The following is a 17,271-nucleotide window of genomic DNA, read 5'->3' on the forward strand; positions in this document are numbered from 1 at the left end:
GATCCTGGAGACCCGGGATCGAATCCCACATCGGGCTCCTGGTGCATGGAGCCTGCTTCTCCCTCTGCCTATGTCTCTGCCTCTCTCTCTCTGTGTGTGTGACTATCATAAATAAATAAAAATTAAAAAAAAAAAAAAGAGGTAGAAACTGTAAATGAGCAGCCAAATATGACTAAAGAACATTTAGTCCAGGGGATCCCTGGGTGGCGCAGCGGTTTGGCGCCTACCTTTGGCCCAGGGCGTGATCCTGGAGACCCGGGATCGAATCCCACGTCAGGCTCTCTGCATGGAGCCTGCTTCTCCCTCTGCCTGTGTCTCTGCCTCTCTCTCTCTTTGTGTGACTATCATGAATAAATAAATAAAATCTTAAAAAAAAAAAAAAAAAAGAACATTTAGTCCAAGACAAAGCTTCATGTGGCAAAACAGACAAATCTGCTTCAAAGAAAAATGTCAAAGGAAAGCCTGGCTGGTGGTGGAGCAGGCAGTTCTTGATCTCAGGGTTGTGAGTTTGAGCCTCACATCAGGGGCAAAGTTTACATTAAAAAAAAAAATCTTTGTAATAAAAAAAAGCATTTTTATATACATGTGTATGTGTATACATATACATAAAAACTCAAACTTGTAAATATATTTGCAAAACAAAACCCAAAGAATTCCTATCATCCGTTTCATTAAAATAAACACAAAATTCAAAAAACAAAAACAAAAACAAAAACAAAAAACCACAAAATTCAGGCACTTGGGCGGCTCAGTGGGTTAAGCATCTGCCTTCAGCTCAGGTCATGATATCAGGGTCCTGGAATAAAGCCCCACATGGGGCTCCCTGCTCAGCGGGGAGTCTGCTTCTCCCTCTGCCCCTCCCCCTTGCTTGTGCTCTCTCAAGTAAGTAAATCTTAGAAAGACAAACACATAACGCCTAGGCACCTGGATGGCAATGTGCCAAGCATCTGCATTGGGCTCAGGGTCCTGGATCAAGTCCTACATCGGGCTCCCCACAGGGAGCCTGCTTTTCCCTCTGCTTCTCATGAATAAATAAAATCTTAAAAACAACAAAAAAACCACCAACAAAAAACAAGCCTACACATATAATGCTCTAAAAGATAAGGCAAGGACACCTACAAATATCAAATTAATAAAACTGACTAAATGTGACAAAACATTCCATTCCATCAGGAACTAAGTAAACAGGAATGGAAATACTTTGTGGTGGGATGTGGATGCAGAGATGTATCCATGGGTGGCATGACTAAGGGATGCAAGCCTTCTGAAACACAATTGGACACGAGCACAGATGGCTCAGGACAATTCAGCCCTTTGAGCAGCCATCCTGCGTCCTGGAATTAAAGAGGTAACTGGACGGGTGCCCTGGCTAGACAGGAAGTTTGCAGCAGCTCAATCTGCTATGTTGCAAAAACAGGTGACAGTGTAGCCTCCAAGGACGGGCAGTCTGGAGCCGAATCCTGGCTCATGGGCCCTTGGCATTGTCCTAGCCCAGTGAGCTCACCTCTCGGCATCTGTACTGGATCTGGGCTACTGCACAGGGGCGAGAGGGCATTCATGTCAAGGGTCATGAATGAAGCACAAAATGTAGCAAAACCTAGATAAATGACTACTACATAACCGTAAAACACAAGGATGGAAACTTACAACTTTTTAACACGAAAAGAGTAAATATTAGGGGTGCCTGGGCAGCTCAGTCGGTTGAGTAGCCGACTCTTGATTTTGGGTCATGGTTGTGAGATCAAGCCCTGGGTTGGGCTCTGCACTCAGTGGGAAGTCTGCTTGAGACTCCCTCTCCCTTTTTCTGCCTCTCGCCGGATCACACACTCTTTCTAAAATAAACAAATAAATCTTAAAAAAAAAAAAAAAGTAAATATTAAACTGTAAAATGTAACATATAGATCAACATCATAGGAAAATGCAAATCAAAACCACATGAAAGGGATGCCTGGGTGGCTCCACAGTAGAGCATGTGCCTTTGGCTCAGGCCATGATCCTGGGGTCCTGTGATCCAGTTCCGCATCGGGCTCCCTGCCTCCCTGTATGGAGCCTGCTTCTCCCTCTGCCTGTCTCTGCCTCTGTCTCTCATGAATGAATAAAATCTTAAAACACACACACACACCACATGAACACTTCACACCTTAGGCTGGGTATTATAAAAACAAGAACAGAGACAACACACCCACCCACCCACCCTCAGACCATAAAGCACTGGCAAGGATGCAGGGGAATTGGAAAACTGTGTATTTCTGGAGGGGATGAAAAATCGTGCAGCCCTTGCAGAAAACACTATGGCAGGTACACGGAACATAAAACACAGAATTACTCTCTGATTCAGCCATTCCCCTTCCCACATATGGACCTAAGAGAACAGAAAGTGGGGTCTGGACTGGGTATGCCACCATAATGTCCACAACAATGTTATTTGTAATTGCCCAAGGGCAGAAACCATCCAAATACCCCTCAATGAGTGAACAGATAAACAAAATGTGGGGCACCTGGGTGGCACAGTCAATTAAGCATCTGCCTTTGGCTCATGTCATGATCTAGGATTTCTGAGATCCAGGCCCCCTTCAGGCTCCCTGCTCAGTGGGAAGTCTGCTTCTCCTCCTCCCTCTCCCCCCGGTTGTGTGCGCACGTGCTCTCAAATAAAAAAATAAAATCTTAAAAAAAGTGATGTATCCATGTTGCAGGTATATGCAATCTGATAGCGGCCACAGCACTATACCACGGACAGAGCTGAGGACAGATGTCGAGTGAGATAAGCTCATCCTAGAAGGACAAACCCTGTATGATTCCACTCACAGAGGCACCCAGAGTCCCATTCACAGACAGAAATCGTAGCAGGGGGACACGAAATTGGGGAGGGGGGCCGTTTACTGTGAATTGGGCTCTGAGTTTCAGGTTGGGAAGATGAGAACACTCTGGAGGTGGAGGTGGGTGGGGCGATGGTCGAACAGTGTGAATGTGCTTCATGGTGATGAAGCCCACACTTAAACTTGGCTAAGATAGTGGATTTCATGGTATGTGTATTTCACCACACACAAGAAGCATTTTAACAAAATAACACTTAGGCAGAATCCCATTTCTACAGGAAGAAAAAGTGACACACATGTGAATCAATACTGGAATAGAAAATTTCAAATAGGGAGACACCCCACAACGCCAAAGATAGTTGGAATTACAGGATCTAGGAAGATGGAAACTTCTTGTGTGTCTCTGTGATTAAATTAGGCTCTTTGAATACAAAAATCACTGGACAATTAACAGGTGTTATCTTAACTTTGATTTCTGAGGTTTTCAGAAACAAAATAGTTTATAGCAAACTTACTGTGCCTTTCCTATTATAAAATTACATAATTTGATACACATAAATTATAACTAGATGGGACATAGTCCTAAGACAACCCCCACTAACCTGAACACAAAAGGGAAAAACGACCACAGAATAAGAAAAATTTGTTACACCTGCCCTCTGCTAAAATGGACAGGCTCACTCTCTGGACCCTTTCTTAGCGAATTTGCTGTTTTTATTCACAGTGAGCCATGTCATTGACCTCCCAGCTCCCAGCGCCCCGACTCAAGTTCATATGAAGGCAAAAGACTCAGAACAGCCAACACAGGTTTGAAAAAGAAAAACAAAGTCAGAGGACTAACACCATCTGGCTTTAAGATTCACCATGAAACTAGTCATCACAACGGTATGGTACTGGCAGAATAGACAAACTGATAAAAAGACCCCACAAATATACCCACACCAACACAGTCATTGACATCTGACAAAGGAACAAATGCAACACGATGGAGGAAAGACAGAATTTCCAACAGGTGGTACTGGCACTGGACATATGCATATACACAATAAATCTAGACTAAGACTTTATCTACTTTACAAAACTTAAAACGAATCAGGATCTTAAAGGAAAACACCATAATGTAAAACTCCCAGAATGTGACACAGGAGAAAATCTAGCTGACCTAGGTGTGGTGAGGACTCTTAGATACAACAGTAAAGACACAGGCCAGGAAAAAAATAATGGATAAGCTGGAACTTATCTTACAACTTACAACTGAGAACTTCTGTAACAGACGCTGTCAAGAAAATGGGAGAAGAAACAAACCAGACATGAAAAAGACATCTGCAAAAGACAAAAGACCACTATCCAAAATACATGAACAACTCTAAAACTCAAGGAAAGAACATGAAAGATGAATGGCAAAATATCCAGACTCTTTCCCAAATAGAGATGCAGATGGCAATAAGCACACGAAAAGATGCTCCACATTGTAGGGTATTAGGGGACTGCAAACCAACTCAAGACACCTGTACACACCCATCAGAATGGTTAAAATCCTGAACCCAGACATACCAAGTGCTAGTGAGGGAGTGATGGAAATGCAAACTGGTACAGCTGCTTAGAGAGCTGGTTTGCGGGTTTCTTTTCTTTCTTTTTTTTTTTTTTTTTAAGATTTTATTTATTTATTCATAGAGACAGAGACACAGGCAGAGGGAGAAGCAGGCTCCATGCAGAGAGCCCGATATGGGACTCAATCCAGGGTCTCCAGGATCACGCCCTGGGCTGCAGGCGGCGCCAAACCGCTGCACCACCGGGGCTGCCCCTGGTTTGCGGGGTTTCTTACAAAATGAAGCCTACGCTTCCCCAGAGGATGAGCAGTCATGCTCTTTGCTTTCTATCCAAATGAAAGTCTGCACAAAATTTACACATGGATGTGCACCTAAGTCTGCACAAAAATTTACACACGGATGTTCACAGCACTTTTATTTGCATTTACTGAATCTTGGAAGCAACCAAGATATCCTTCCTAACGAACAGACCGTGGTCCATCCAGACAATGGAATGTTATTCAGGGTTAAAGGGAACGGAGCCATCAAGCCCCGAAGAGGCACAGAGGAACCTGAAATGCCTGTTAATTATTAAGTAGAGAAGCCAATCTGAAGAGACTACATACGAATGACTCCAAATACAGATGACACTTGAACAAAGTGGGAGTTGGGATGTTGACCTTCCTCGTGCACTGAAAACCTATGGGTCACTTGAGTCCCCTGAAACCTTTTTTTTTTTTTTAAAAGATTTTATTTATTTGATAGAAAGCAAGCGAGTGTGAGCAGGAGGAGTGTGAGCAGGAGGAATGGCAGAGGGAGAAGCAGACTCCCCACTGAGCAGGGAGCCTGATGTGGAACTTGATCCCAGGACCTGGGATCATGACCTGAAGGCAGATGCTTCACTGAGTGAGCCTCCCAGGTGCCCCACAATACCCCTGAAACTTAACTACTAACAGCCTACTGTTCACGGGAAGCCCTACTGATAACCAACAGTTAACACATCCTTTGTTATAAGTATTAAATATTGAACTCCCAATAAGGTAAACCTCAAAAAAGAAAATGTTATTAAGTAAACACATTTATAGTAGTGTTGAATTTACTGAAGATTAGACAGAAGCAGACCAGTTCAAACCCATGTTGTTCAAAGGTCAATTGTGTATTGTCCAAACCCATACAATGTACACTACCACACGTGAATCCTTAAACCTTGGACCTGGGGTGATAATGAAGGGTCCACTTGAACACATGTACCGCTGTGGAGGGAGACAGAGGGAGAGGCCCTGCCTGTGTGGCGGCAGGAGGTAAATGGGAAAACTCGTTGAAAAACAAAAACAGCCTACCATAGGCAAGCCAAGGAGGTGCTGCCGAAATCACAGGTAACAAAGCTGAAGGGCTCCCCACCCCCCAGAAGAGGTCCCCAGGGAAGCTGCCCAGGTGGGACTGGGGGTCTGCACCTGCTGCCCCCAGGTCCATACACACCTGTCACGCCTCCAGCCTCCGCAGTCTTTTTGACTTTCTGCTGGTCATCCCACCTGAGTTCAGAGAACCCGTCCACCTCCACGTCAGGGTGCCGGATGGAGTGGCCGACCTTCCAGAAGCAGGAAAAGTGGTACCAGTGTGGGACTTTTCCATCGAACATGGGTGACTAGGAGAGAACAGAGGGAGATGAGTGAGCAGCCTCAAGCCCAGCCCTTGGCAGCTGGCCCTGTCCCGTGTCATGTGAGAAAATGCATCCCAGTCCACAGTTCTCAAGATCTTCCCCAACAGCTGTCTGCTGAAGGTGGGAGTCTGTTCTCAGGACATGGGACACAGATGGGAACAGGGGAGCTTCTAAACAGAACCTAGCCCCAGAGGCCTTCTAACCACAGGCTTCACGCTTCAGTGACATGACTTCCCTCCCAGCATCCTGGAATGCACACAGGACCCCCGCTGCTGCCCCTGTGGGGCCTGTGTGGCCCAGAAAGGGTTCCCTTAGTGCGTCTGCAGTTAAAATAATGAGGAACAAGTCCCAAATAATGAGCAAGGCAGAGAAACTGTGTCAGGAAACAGTGTCAAGCTGGCGGTCTGGGGAGCAGATGACAGAAGTCCCCAGGGCCTGGAGCCAGACTATCAGCTCCCTCACTGGCCTCTGGGAAGTCTGGCCAGGGGGGAAAGGTGCTTCCCCTCTCATGGTGGACTTCCTCTTTCCTTTGATGCTTCATACTCAACAGGCTGCTGACTCCACAGCACCAGGCTCTTCTCCCTGTGTGGTGTCACCTTTGGTCTCCTGGGCCCCTAGCACCTCTGGCTTCAGAGAAGGCACAGTGGTGGTGACCAGGCACAGTGGGGCTAATGCTGGCACTTACTTGGTCCCTGGCCCTCTTCGCAAGCCATCACACGTAACCTTCAACTACCTCTGGGTGGCAACCAGCATCCCCGTCCACAGATGTCTGCGGCAAGTGACTCAGCCTGACTGCACCGACACCAAGTTTTAGTCCACTACTCTGCTCGGCAGGAAGAGCTACCGAAACATACACAAACTTTTTTTTTTTTTTTTTTACACAAACGGTTCTGATCAAGGCAGAAGAGGCTCCAAATATCTGCCTTTATAGAAAATAAAGCTAAATGCCACACAGATGGAATAAAAGCATTAAAACAGCATCAAAAATAAATACCACATACAAATTTTTGGATGGAACAGTCTGACAGGGGAAATATTCTGGAAAAACAGTGATGAGTTCTCCCACCAAGCCCCCTCCTGCTGGGAGTGGCCTCTTAATCAGTATAATACATGCAGAGGGAGGGTTCAGGCCAGGGTACTTCAAGGACTCCCTAGCATCAAGCAGCCTGGTTTACAGCACAATAGCTCTTCCCTGGGCCCTGAATGCTCCACTGCCCTATTCAGAGCAAGTGGCACCTTCCCATCTCCCCAGAAGGTTCCTTACAAGCTCCTCCTTGCTAAGAAGGATCCATTTGGGCCATTATTCAATGTCCATGTCCTGCACTAGGCTGGAAGCTCCCGGAAGGGCAACAATGCCCACCTTGGTACCATCATGCAATGCCTACTCATAGAGGACACAGAGAGAGTGTGGAACACCCCAAGTTTGGAGATAAGAAAGGGAAAGGATGGGGGAAGTCCTGCTCTGGAAAAGATGCCCTCCCAACAGAACAAAAGATGGTGCCCCCACCCCCCAAAAAGGCATTTCAGAATGGACTTGCATTTCAGCTCTCAAACTTCCAACAAGGCAGGCGAAGCGTATTCCACCTTGCTGTACATCTGCAGAGACTGGCACTTGGGCTCCTTTTGCCTCCGTGTCCCTCGTCTGCCCCTCCTCTGCGGCGCTCAGGTCACATTCGCACAAAGGGAGGGAACACACTGGACCTTGTGGCTGTTGCATGGTTTCCTGGCTCTGGTGGGGTCCCTGCACCTGCCCCCTAACCTCTGGTGTGGGTGCTGTGTCCCAACTATCAATGCAGCGTGGGGCAACCAAGAGGTGCAGCCCAAGGGCATGCAGCTTGAGGGACTTGAGAGCAAGGACCCCTGATCAAAGCAAGGCCTTACCCTAGAATGTAGGATTCACAAGGATATGGCAGGAAGGAAACCAGAACAAGGTCATAAGGCTACGCTTCCACTTGGCAACCGTAAGCAGAAGAATTTCTGTGTACCCAGCAAACACACACCAGGTCCTCGCCCAGCCACTATTTCCTTCGGCATAGAACAGGCCATCCCACTGCCCACCTATCCACCGAGAGCACGGAATGACCATTAACAGTGTGTGACCCCACAGCAAGCCCGCCCAACACAAAAGAACCCAGGGTCCAAGGGTCAAGAAGCTACAAGGCCTGGTTAGTCCCCTGGAGGCTGCCCCCGGGCACACCACCTAAAGTATCAGGTATCTGACACTTGGAGAACAATCCGCCCATACAAATGTAAAAGAAGGTATTAGAACCCAAGAGGGAGAAGAATGGCTTCTTTCTTTCAGGCCTCCAGCTCTGCCTACAAAGACCAGATTTTACATTCTGAATTAAAACTCCACCCCCAAATACAGTTACAGAAAACCACTTTAACTCATTTATTTCACGATCTGGGAACACCAGGCCAGCCCTATGTATTCGATATACTGGCTCTACTATGGTTTTGTCTGTCCTTCCTGATCAGGGAAGGTCCTCTCTGGATGATTAGTGAAGCCTAAGGATACGTCTTTCTCCAAATAAAATTTAAAAACGAGTAATACAATACACAGGCTCACAGAAGAAAGCAGTTAGACTGAATTATCAAAATGTTTAAAAATATGGTAATGGTGAGCTCTAAAGCATAAAATAACAAGATTTAGTGCCCACTGTAGCAACTACAGCAACTTTGAATGATGATGAATGTAATGGATGTTTTGAGATATCCCCAACAAACGTACAGTGATATGAAAATATCTGTAATTTCCACTGGTGACAAAAACCATAGGTACTGCTTTTGCTTTTCTGCCTTCACATTCATAACTGGAGAAAGTAATGAAGTTTATTTAGAGATTAGAGATTAGTGACTAGGACGCCTGGGTGCTCAGTGGTTGGGCACCTGCCTTTGGCCCAGGGCGTTATCCTGGAGTCTCAGGATTGAGTCCCACTTCGGGCTCCCTGCATGGAGCCTGCTTCTCCCTCTGCCTGGGTCTCTGCCTCTCTCTCTCATGAATAAATAAAATCTTAAAAAAAAAAAAAAAGAGAGAGAGAGAGATTAGGGACTACAGAGATATAAATTTCTCTTCTTCTAAACTCAGATTTTAGGTTAAGAGCCCCGGCACCGAGGGAGCTTCTCCTTTTTATTATTATTTTTAAAATGTTAATTTCATGATAGTCAACAATGTTAAGGGGAGAGCTTCAGATTAGGCGACCCATACATTCAGGTGTAAGATCTGGAGAGCCTCAGGGGCAGATCTAGCTCTGCAGATGGTAAGACCTGGTCGGCTTCTCCAACCTCAACTTCCTGCTACTCCTGCGCTTAAGAACCCCTATCCAGCTCTCACCCCAGGCCCTCAACGCCTGGTGGGTGCACAGGTATCCTGGGTGGTCTCCACTCACTACAGCCACATTTCCCAGTTATCTTCCATTTAACCGAGCTGGTGGCTGCATGGGCAGAGGGCTGTCTCCGAGGCCCTAGAACCTAACACGGTGCCTGACACGCCTGGTGTTCACTGAAGGGAAGTACTGCACGGCAGGTGCGAGTTAGACTGGCTCTGATACCAGAACAACATCCTCCATCTTTAACCCCACTTGGCATTTGGTACCCACTCTGCTCCACCTGGTTAGAACTGAAAACCCAGTAAAGTCTACAGGGTTGTTCTTTCTTTCTTTCTTTTTTTTTTTTTTTTTTTACAGGGTTGTTCTTAAAACATGCTGCTGCCTCACTGCAGGAAGGGAAAACCGAGTTACCCTGACTACCAGCACTGAACTTAACCAACAGGAGCTCCATGTTGGAGAAGAGCAGGACTGGACAGGTAGACAGGAGCAGACTGGCAGCTGGAGGACGCAGGAAGCCCCCCGCCTAGGTAGGAGCCCTCAGACACACGCCCAGTCCCACGGCCCGGCCTGGGAAGCCTCAGCAAATTCACCGGGGCACCCCCAGAGGGTCCAGAAGCCCCGAGGACACCCCTCCGGCCTTTTACTCAAATCAGACAGCTGTAAATGCATCAGGGTGGGAAGGCGCCGGAGAACCTGCAAAGTTGGGGGGGGGGTGTTATTTCAAACCCCGAATCAGTGAATGCGCTGTACAGAAATCACACCGACTGGTACAGTTCTGCATAATTAAGAAAAAAAATCGAGAGTGAGCGGATGTTGTACAAAAATAGATTAAAATGATCCTCACGCGCCAGGCGCCATCATCAATGTAGGACAAACCTTCCAGCACGAGGGAGGGCAGAAGCGGCGGGCTTCAGAAGCCCAGGCTCGCCTCGTCCTCAGACTTCGGCCGGCGACAGGCAGGAGGAGCCCCCCACCCCGCAGCACCGCTCCGGGCCGCCCTCCCCGGCTCTCGCGGGCGGGCTCCGGGGCGGCCCCTCCCCCTCCCCGGCTCCCCTCCCCCGCGCCCCCAACCGCGCACAAAGCGGCCGCGCGCACCTGCACCATGATGGCCATGCGCAGCGAGTCCTTGGGGATGCTCTCGCTGCATTTCTTGCAAGACGCGCGCCCGCTCTTGGCGTACTCGACCCGGTAGAGCTTGTCCGAGGACTCCGCCATCGTCCGCCCCGCGCCGCCGCCTGCCCTGCGCCGCGCCCTGGACACGAGCCGCCGCCGCCCCCCACTCCCGCTCCCCGCAGACGACCGAGCGCCCAGAGCCGCCGCCGCCGCCCCAGCACGCCGCGCTGCCCGCCGCTCCCGACCGACCGCAGACGCCCGGCCGCAGGCACGCCCCCCGCGCACGCGTCCTCGGGGCGGGGCCGCCGCGCACGCACGTCCTCGGGGGCACGCCCCCGGCGCACGCGTCCTCGGAGCACGCCCCCCCCCGCCCCCCGCGCACGCGTCCTCGGAGCACGCCCCCCCCCGCCCCCCGCGCACGCGTCCTCGGAGCACGCCCCCCCGCCCCCCGCGCACGCGTCCTCGGAGCACGCCCCCCCCGCCCCCCGCGCACGCGTCCTCGGAGCACGCCCCCCCCCCGCCCCCCCCCCGCCTGCCCACTGCGCGGGCGGCGGTTCCCGGGCTCCTGCGGCTGCGCGAGCCGGGTGGGCAGCGGCTGCGTGCAGGGGCGGGGCGTGGGGTGCGCTCCGTCTGCTGGCCTCAAGTCGGGGGAGGGCCTTGTGGTCTCCCGGAGAATCCCCTCCGCCGCTCTCAGGAAGCGCGTCCCGCTTCCCCGCTGTGCCCTGGGACCGTGCGCCGACCCGGGGACCGCGCGGAGTGGGGCGGGGAGCCTCGCCGGTGTCTGCGCTCCACGCGACCGGTTCCCGTGGGAGCTAGAAGACCTGTTGCTCTACAGCTCCGTCGCCCTAGAACTGGCTTCTGTTTTAAACCTGTGGATTTTATTTTCGTCATTTAAAGCATCGCAGTGGCTCAGTCAGTCGTGTCCGGCTCTTGAATTGCCCTGGGGTTGTGATCTCGGGCTCGCGTCCTGGGATCCTGTCCACGGATCCGTGCTAAGCAGGGAGTGCGTGTGAGATTCTCTCTCTCTCCCTCTGCTCCTCCGCCCTCCCTCGCTCTAAGACATAAATCTTAAAAAACATAATTAAATGCATTTTAGTGGCCGGGGCCTGGCTGGCTGGGTCAGTAGAATGTCTGGCTCTTGAGTTCAAGCCCCACCTTGAGCATGGAGCCTACTTTTAAAAAACACGAAAGTAAAACATTACTGTGGAGTGTGCTGTATCTGAGGACTCGGTTCTGGTAGAGCAGACAAGAAAAACGAACAGGATCAATGAAGCTGCTGAAGCACGCCAGCATAGAGAAGAAAGCTAGTAACCGGAGAGGTGATGTTGAGAGGTGGAGCAAGTAGGTTGCGAGCCCTAGGCAAGAATCTGAAGTAAGGGATGTTAGCTATGTTGAAGGTGAATAGAATAAGTGGAGTGTGTGATAGAATAAATAAAATAACTTTTACTTAGAGAATAACCAAATCCAAAGATAGGATCACTTGACCTCTGGGTTCACTTATTGGTACTAACATTATGGTCCTGCTCTGGCTCCCATATGCTTTGCCCAAGAACGGCAGATAACACCCATGTCTGTTCAGCAGGCTAGTTGGCAAGCTACAGCTGTGGCCCAGTGCATTTGCCACTGTGTCTCTCTGAGTAGCCTCTAGGTACTTGGACTGGCCTTGAGCATCCTCCGCTCTGGTGTTCACAACCCGACTGTCAGGCCAGCTGATGCGGTGGAGGGATACAGACCTTACCAACACAGCATGACCCCAGATTTAGATGGTGTGGTCTATCTAGCCTCTACCCAGTCCTGTGTGTGTCATCTACCATATATTTTGTTTCTTTCTGCAGGGAGTTTAAATCAGATATTTAAAATTCAATGAACCCTGGAGTACAAGCATCTTAATTTGGTCTGTAAGGCTTTTTTCTCTTTGGTCACTTCTGGGATACCTTGCCTAATAGTGTCTCTGGGAGCTACCATGGCTTTTGAGGTCCCTGGACTTCACTGGACTGACAGAGGTTAGGAATTCCTGCCTAAAACCAAGGGATGGCCAGCTAGATCCTACTGCCTACTCAATACTTTTGCTAGGATGTCTTCAATGCTTCCCCAGTGATGTCTAAAACCTCCCCTGGTACTGCCCATTCAGGATGTGATCCCTGGTTCTCCCATCACTTAGGACAAGCACCTTGCAGTCAACTTTTCTCTTCTGTCCCACACCCAATCCACCACCAAATCCTGATTTCTGATTCCAGTAGTTGCTTCATTTTTAACATTTAACTACTTATGATGTGCCTACTGCTCTGTATCCCTGCCACCTGCCATGACTCTACCTTCTCAACTGCAAGGGATGCCCATGGGACCCCTGAGCCTGCAGCTTGCTGTCTTGCAGGGAGATAGGCCGTGAGAGACTGATCTCTGGATGAGCTTAAGGAGTTTTCTGTGATTTTCCTTTGATGAAGGTAGTCAACAAAAATGATTAAAATGACACATAGAATAATGTGAGAATCTCTCTTCCTCTCCATCTGTCCCTACTCCCATATCCCAGAGGTCATTACTTGTCACTGTGTATCATTTGGCCTGCATCCTGCTGGACTCTCTCACACACACGCAGAGTTTGATCTGATTATGTACACACTCTAATTTGTTTGGAAGGATGAAAGGTAATTTATAGTATTTTATTCATATAGTTTCCATAGCTCCACATGATATACAAACATGTCCTTTTTGTGAAGTATTCAGACCTGCTCTGTCTGATACAGCAGCCACAAGAACTACTGGGCATGGCTGAGCAATGGATTTGAACTGAGATGTGTTGTTGAGTGTACCCAGGTGCTCCAAGCACCCAGGTGCTCCAAGAGGGAGGATCTTAAGCTGACTCCCTGCTGAGTGCGGAGCCCAATGCAGAACTTGATCTCATGACCCTGAGATCATGACCTGAACTGAAACAGAGTCATACTCTTAACTGATTGAGCCACGCAGGTGCCCCTCTAACGTGTATTTAAAGCTATATAGCTTATCCTGAGTTCTGTTTTGCCCATATTCTTCCAATTGTGTGTCTATTCTTCTTTGTTTTTGAAAAAAGTTATTCTAGGGATGCCTAGGTGGTTCAGTGGTTAAGCGTCTGCCTTTGGCTCAGGGGCATGATCCTGGAGTCCTGGGATCAAGTCCCACATCAGGCTCCCTGCATGGAGCCTGCTTCTCCCTCTGCCTCTGTCTCTGCCCCTCTCTGTGTGTCTCTCATGAATAAATAAACAAAATCTTTAAAAAAAGTTATTCCATTTCCATAAATACTTTAATTGCAAAATACAGTTGCTTGTAATTACAGGAGTAATATATGACTATCTTTTGCCTACTAAAATACAATGAACTCTCCTCTCTTCTCTCCAGCCCTGATCCCTCTCCAGAATGCACTATTTTAGATATTGACATTGTCATCTACTCAAATGAGAACAGAAATAGAAATGCTGATGTCTAAACAATCAATCCCAAAACGAAACAGAGAAATGGAGAGACAAAAATATTCCCAGAAATAATGGAAATGAATTCCTCAAAGTTAAACAAAACACAAAAGACTTCCAATTGAAATTTGAGAAAAGGAAATACCCACTAGTCAACTCACCGTGTAGAACCATGAGAATACCAAAGATAAAGAAAAAAATCATAAAAACCCACATAGAGAAAGAGAAGATCACGTGAAAGACCCAGAATCAATTTGCCATCAGATTTCACCGACTGCAGAATCGTTTAGTGTTGATCAGAGAGGAAATTCAGAGGGAGATGTATCTTCTACAGGGGAAGAAAAAAGGCCCAAGACTAGGAAATTAGCACATTTAGGCGAAGCTGCAGGAGAGTCAGGACTTAAGGGGAGAAAGAGGCACAACAGGGAAAGAACTGGCAAGGCTTCAGAATGCCTGACACACTTTGACCCCAAACAAGGGAGCCCAGAGAGGAGAGAAGTGAGGTGTCAGTGGGAGTGGAAACCACACACATTCCAGCCTCGACTGGCCCATCCCCGGCCATCCTATTATACTTAGAAAATCCACATGCTAACGAGAAGAGCCTGGGTTAAACATCCCACTCCTGATTTCCACTCCGGTCAAGATCTCAGGGTCCTGGGATCAAGTACTGCGTTAGGGCATGGGGTGGGAGTCCCTACTCAGTGGGGAGTCTGGTTCTTCCTCTCCCTCTGCTGCTCCCCTGCTCTCTCTCTCTCTCTCTCTCTAAAATAAGTAAGTCTTACTCATTTATACCCCTGGTGCTCTGTGAATGAATGAATGACACTTGGCAATATATCTAAATTTTAACACATGAATTCTTTTGTATTCTTTTTTTAAAAAAGATTTTACTTATTTATTCATGAGAGACACAGAGAGAGAGAGACAGACACAGGCAGAGGGAGAAGCAGGCCCCCCGCGGGGAACCCAATGTAAGACTCGATCCCAGGACCAAGGATCACAACCAGAGTCCAAGGCAGAAGCCTAACCTACTGAGCCACCAGGCACCCCAAATTCTTTTGTATTCTTAACCCCTAGCTAATATCTGGCACATGATGGGAATTTAGTAAATGTTTGTCAAATGAGTGGATGATTGAAGACATACATAAATGTGTAAAAAAATGGTTTACAACTTGCCTTGAAAACTGTCCTGGTGAGTCCACTAGGAGGACATGGAGCTGCTAGGGGTCCCCGTGCCAAGAATGCAAAGCTATTTTGGAGATTGTTACATAATTCTCACTGGAGTGCGGACCTCCCAACCATGTTTATGAAGTTACAGTTTATGTTTCACTAACTCTTCTTTTAAAAAAAATGGCATCAAAATTTTGTGATTCTTTTTCCTCTGCAATTTCGAGGGCAGGACATTTAGTTTGAACTAAATATGCACACATAATTTCATGTTATAAGATTTGATTATTTTGAATTACAGGAGAATCCTATGGTGATATGATTTATTTGACTTACTGAAAAATAATTGAGTGAAATTTAATTCCATGGGGTACAAAACATATAGGAAACTCCCTGGGCTTTTTAAGCAGAGAGACATCTCAGAGCTATGTCTGGTCTCTGGATTTACAGCTGGGCAGAGGTAATATGATTCCTAAAGTTCACCCAGCTAGCAAGTGGCAGAGCAGGAGAGCATGGCTGTTCCATTTATTTTTCTCCCATGCTGCCCAACAGGAGCACAGTTAACTTATCCCCATGGAGGGCTAGTGTTCTGGAAAGAGGCGTTCCTTTCTGAGATGAGGCCATGGACAGGGGTGTCAGGAAGCATCAATGAGTGAGCTCTGAGGATTCAGACTCAGGAAGTAAGTCCACCCAAGACAGGCTTGGTCTGCCTGGATCGTACCACCAGTGGGGCAAGGATGGCAAGACCCATTTTAGAACCAGGGACTATGCCCTGGGGACACAACCAAAGGCCCTTCTCTCAAAGCTGCCCAGAACCTAGCATAAACTCGTGCACTCTCCCATCTAACCTGAGAACCCTTGAGGACAGAGGCAGTATCTAGCTCTATACCTAGCACAAAAAGAACTCAATAAATGTAAACAAAATGGCAATTTCCCCATTTAGAGCCAACCTCAGGGCAGAATAAAATCACAATAGCCATTGCCTAATACAGTTGAACTTGCTCATCACCTCTGACCCATACTGCTATTGCTAGGCATGCTTAGGGAAATGCCAGCTCGTTGGCGTCAGGAAGACCTTGATGTTACAAAAATATTTACTGCAGGAATGTTCACAACAGCTCCAAATGCAAACAGCCCAAATACCCACAAATGGTAGAATGAATGTATTGTGGTATGCTCACTCAAGTGGAATACTATACAGCAACGTAATTGAATGAATTACAGCCCACACATTAATATATATAAATTGCAAAACACAGTGCTCAGTGAAAAAATTTAAATCAGAAGATCATTAATTTAGATTAGCTCCATTTAGGGATCCCTGGGTGGCGCAGCGGTTTGGCGCCTGCCTTTGGCCCAGGGCGCGATCCTGGAGACCCAGGATCGAATCCCACATCAGGCTCCCGGTGCATGGAGCCTGCTTCTCCCTCTGCCTGTGTCTCTGCCTCTCTCTCTCTCTCTGTGACTGTCATAAATAAATAAAAATTAAAAAAAAAAAAAAGATTAGCTCCATTTATATAAAATTCACAATGAGAGAAAACTAAACAATCTATTGTTTAATTCTTTTGAAAGATTTATTTATTTTAGAGAGTGCAAGTGGGGTGGAGAGGGGCAGAGAGAAGGAGAAAGAGAAAATCCTCTCGCTCAGCATGGAGCCCGACGTGAAGCTCAATCCCATGACCCTGAGATCATGACCTGAGCCGAAGGCAGATGCTCAACCAACTGAGCCCCCCAGGCACGCCTAAACAATCTATTGTTTTGGTTTTCTCACATATTATATTACATTAAAGAAAAGCAAGGAAATGATTTACACACATTTTCATAGTAATTATTTCAAGTGAGATGGAAAGAAATACATCTCAGGAGATTTGAAGTCATTGGTATTACTCTATTTCTTAAGTCAGATGATGAGCACATGCCTATTATTATTCCTTTAAAGGTTGTACATAATATGCACATTCACATATTTCATGATGAGAAATTCCAGATAACATACCACCACCAAACAACTTAGGTGGAAGCTCTCCCTAGCACTTGACGTGTCTGTCCTCAGAGGAGGGAAACCCGTGGCCCTCAAACAATCTGACTACACTGAATGGATTTGTCCATGGGGGGTTGAAACAGCATCCATTTCAGCACCTGGCTGCTGAATGCTGTCACTCTGATTGAAGGGATCTGTCTGTAGGGTAGGCAAGGACATGGAAGGAAGGATCCTTG

At 47.7% G+C, this 17,271-nt stretch overlaps 1 protein-coding gene across 1 annotated transcript in view; it reads right to left on the reverse strand.

Moving 5' to 3' along the window:
• PARP1 (poly(ADP-ribose) polymerase 1) overlaps positions 1–10,663 on the reverse strand; it is a 39,837-nt gene extending 29,174 nt beyond the window's left edge. Inside the window, exons 1-2 of the mRNA XM_072830196.1 lie at positions 10,430–10,663; positions 5,825–5,990 (exon numbers count right to left, since the gene is read on the reverse strand). Coding sequence (XP_072686297.1) covers positions 5,825–5,990; positions 10,430–10,549 — 286 coding nt within the window. The 5' untranslated portion in view covers positions 10,550–10,663. The remainder of the gene's footprint in view (positions 1–5,824; positions 5,991–10,429) is intronic.
• Positions 10,664–17,271: the final 6,608 nt, after the last annotated feature.

Source organism: Canis lupus, chromosome 6, assembly GCF_048164855.1.
Source record: "Canis lupus baileyi chromosome 6, mCanLup2.hap1, whole genome shotgun sequence".
Taxonomy (NCBI): domain Eukaryota; kingdom Metazoa; phylum Chordata; class Mammalia; order Carnivora; family Canidae; genus Canis; species Canis lupus.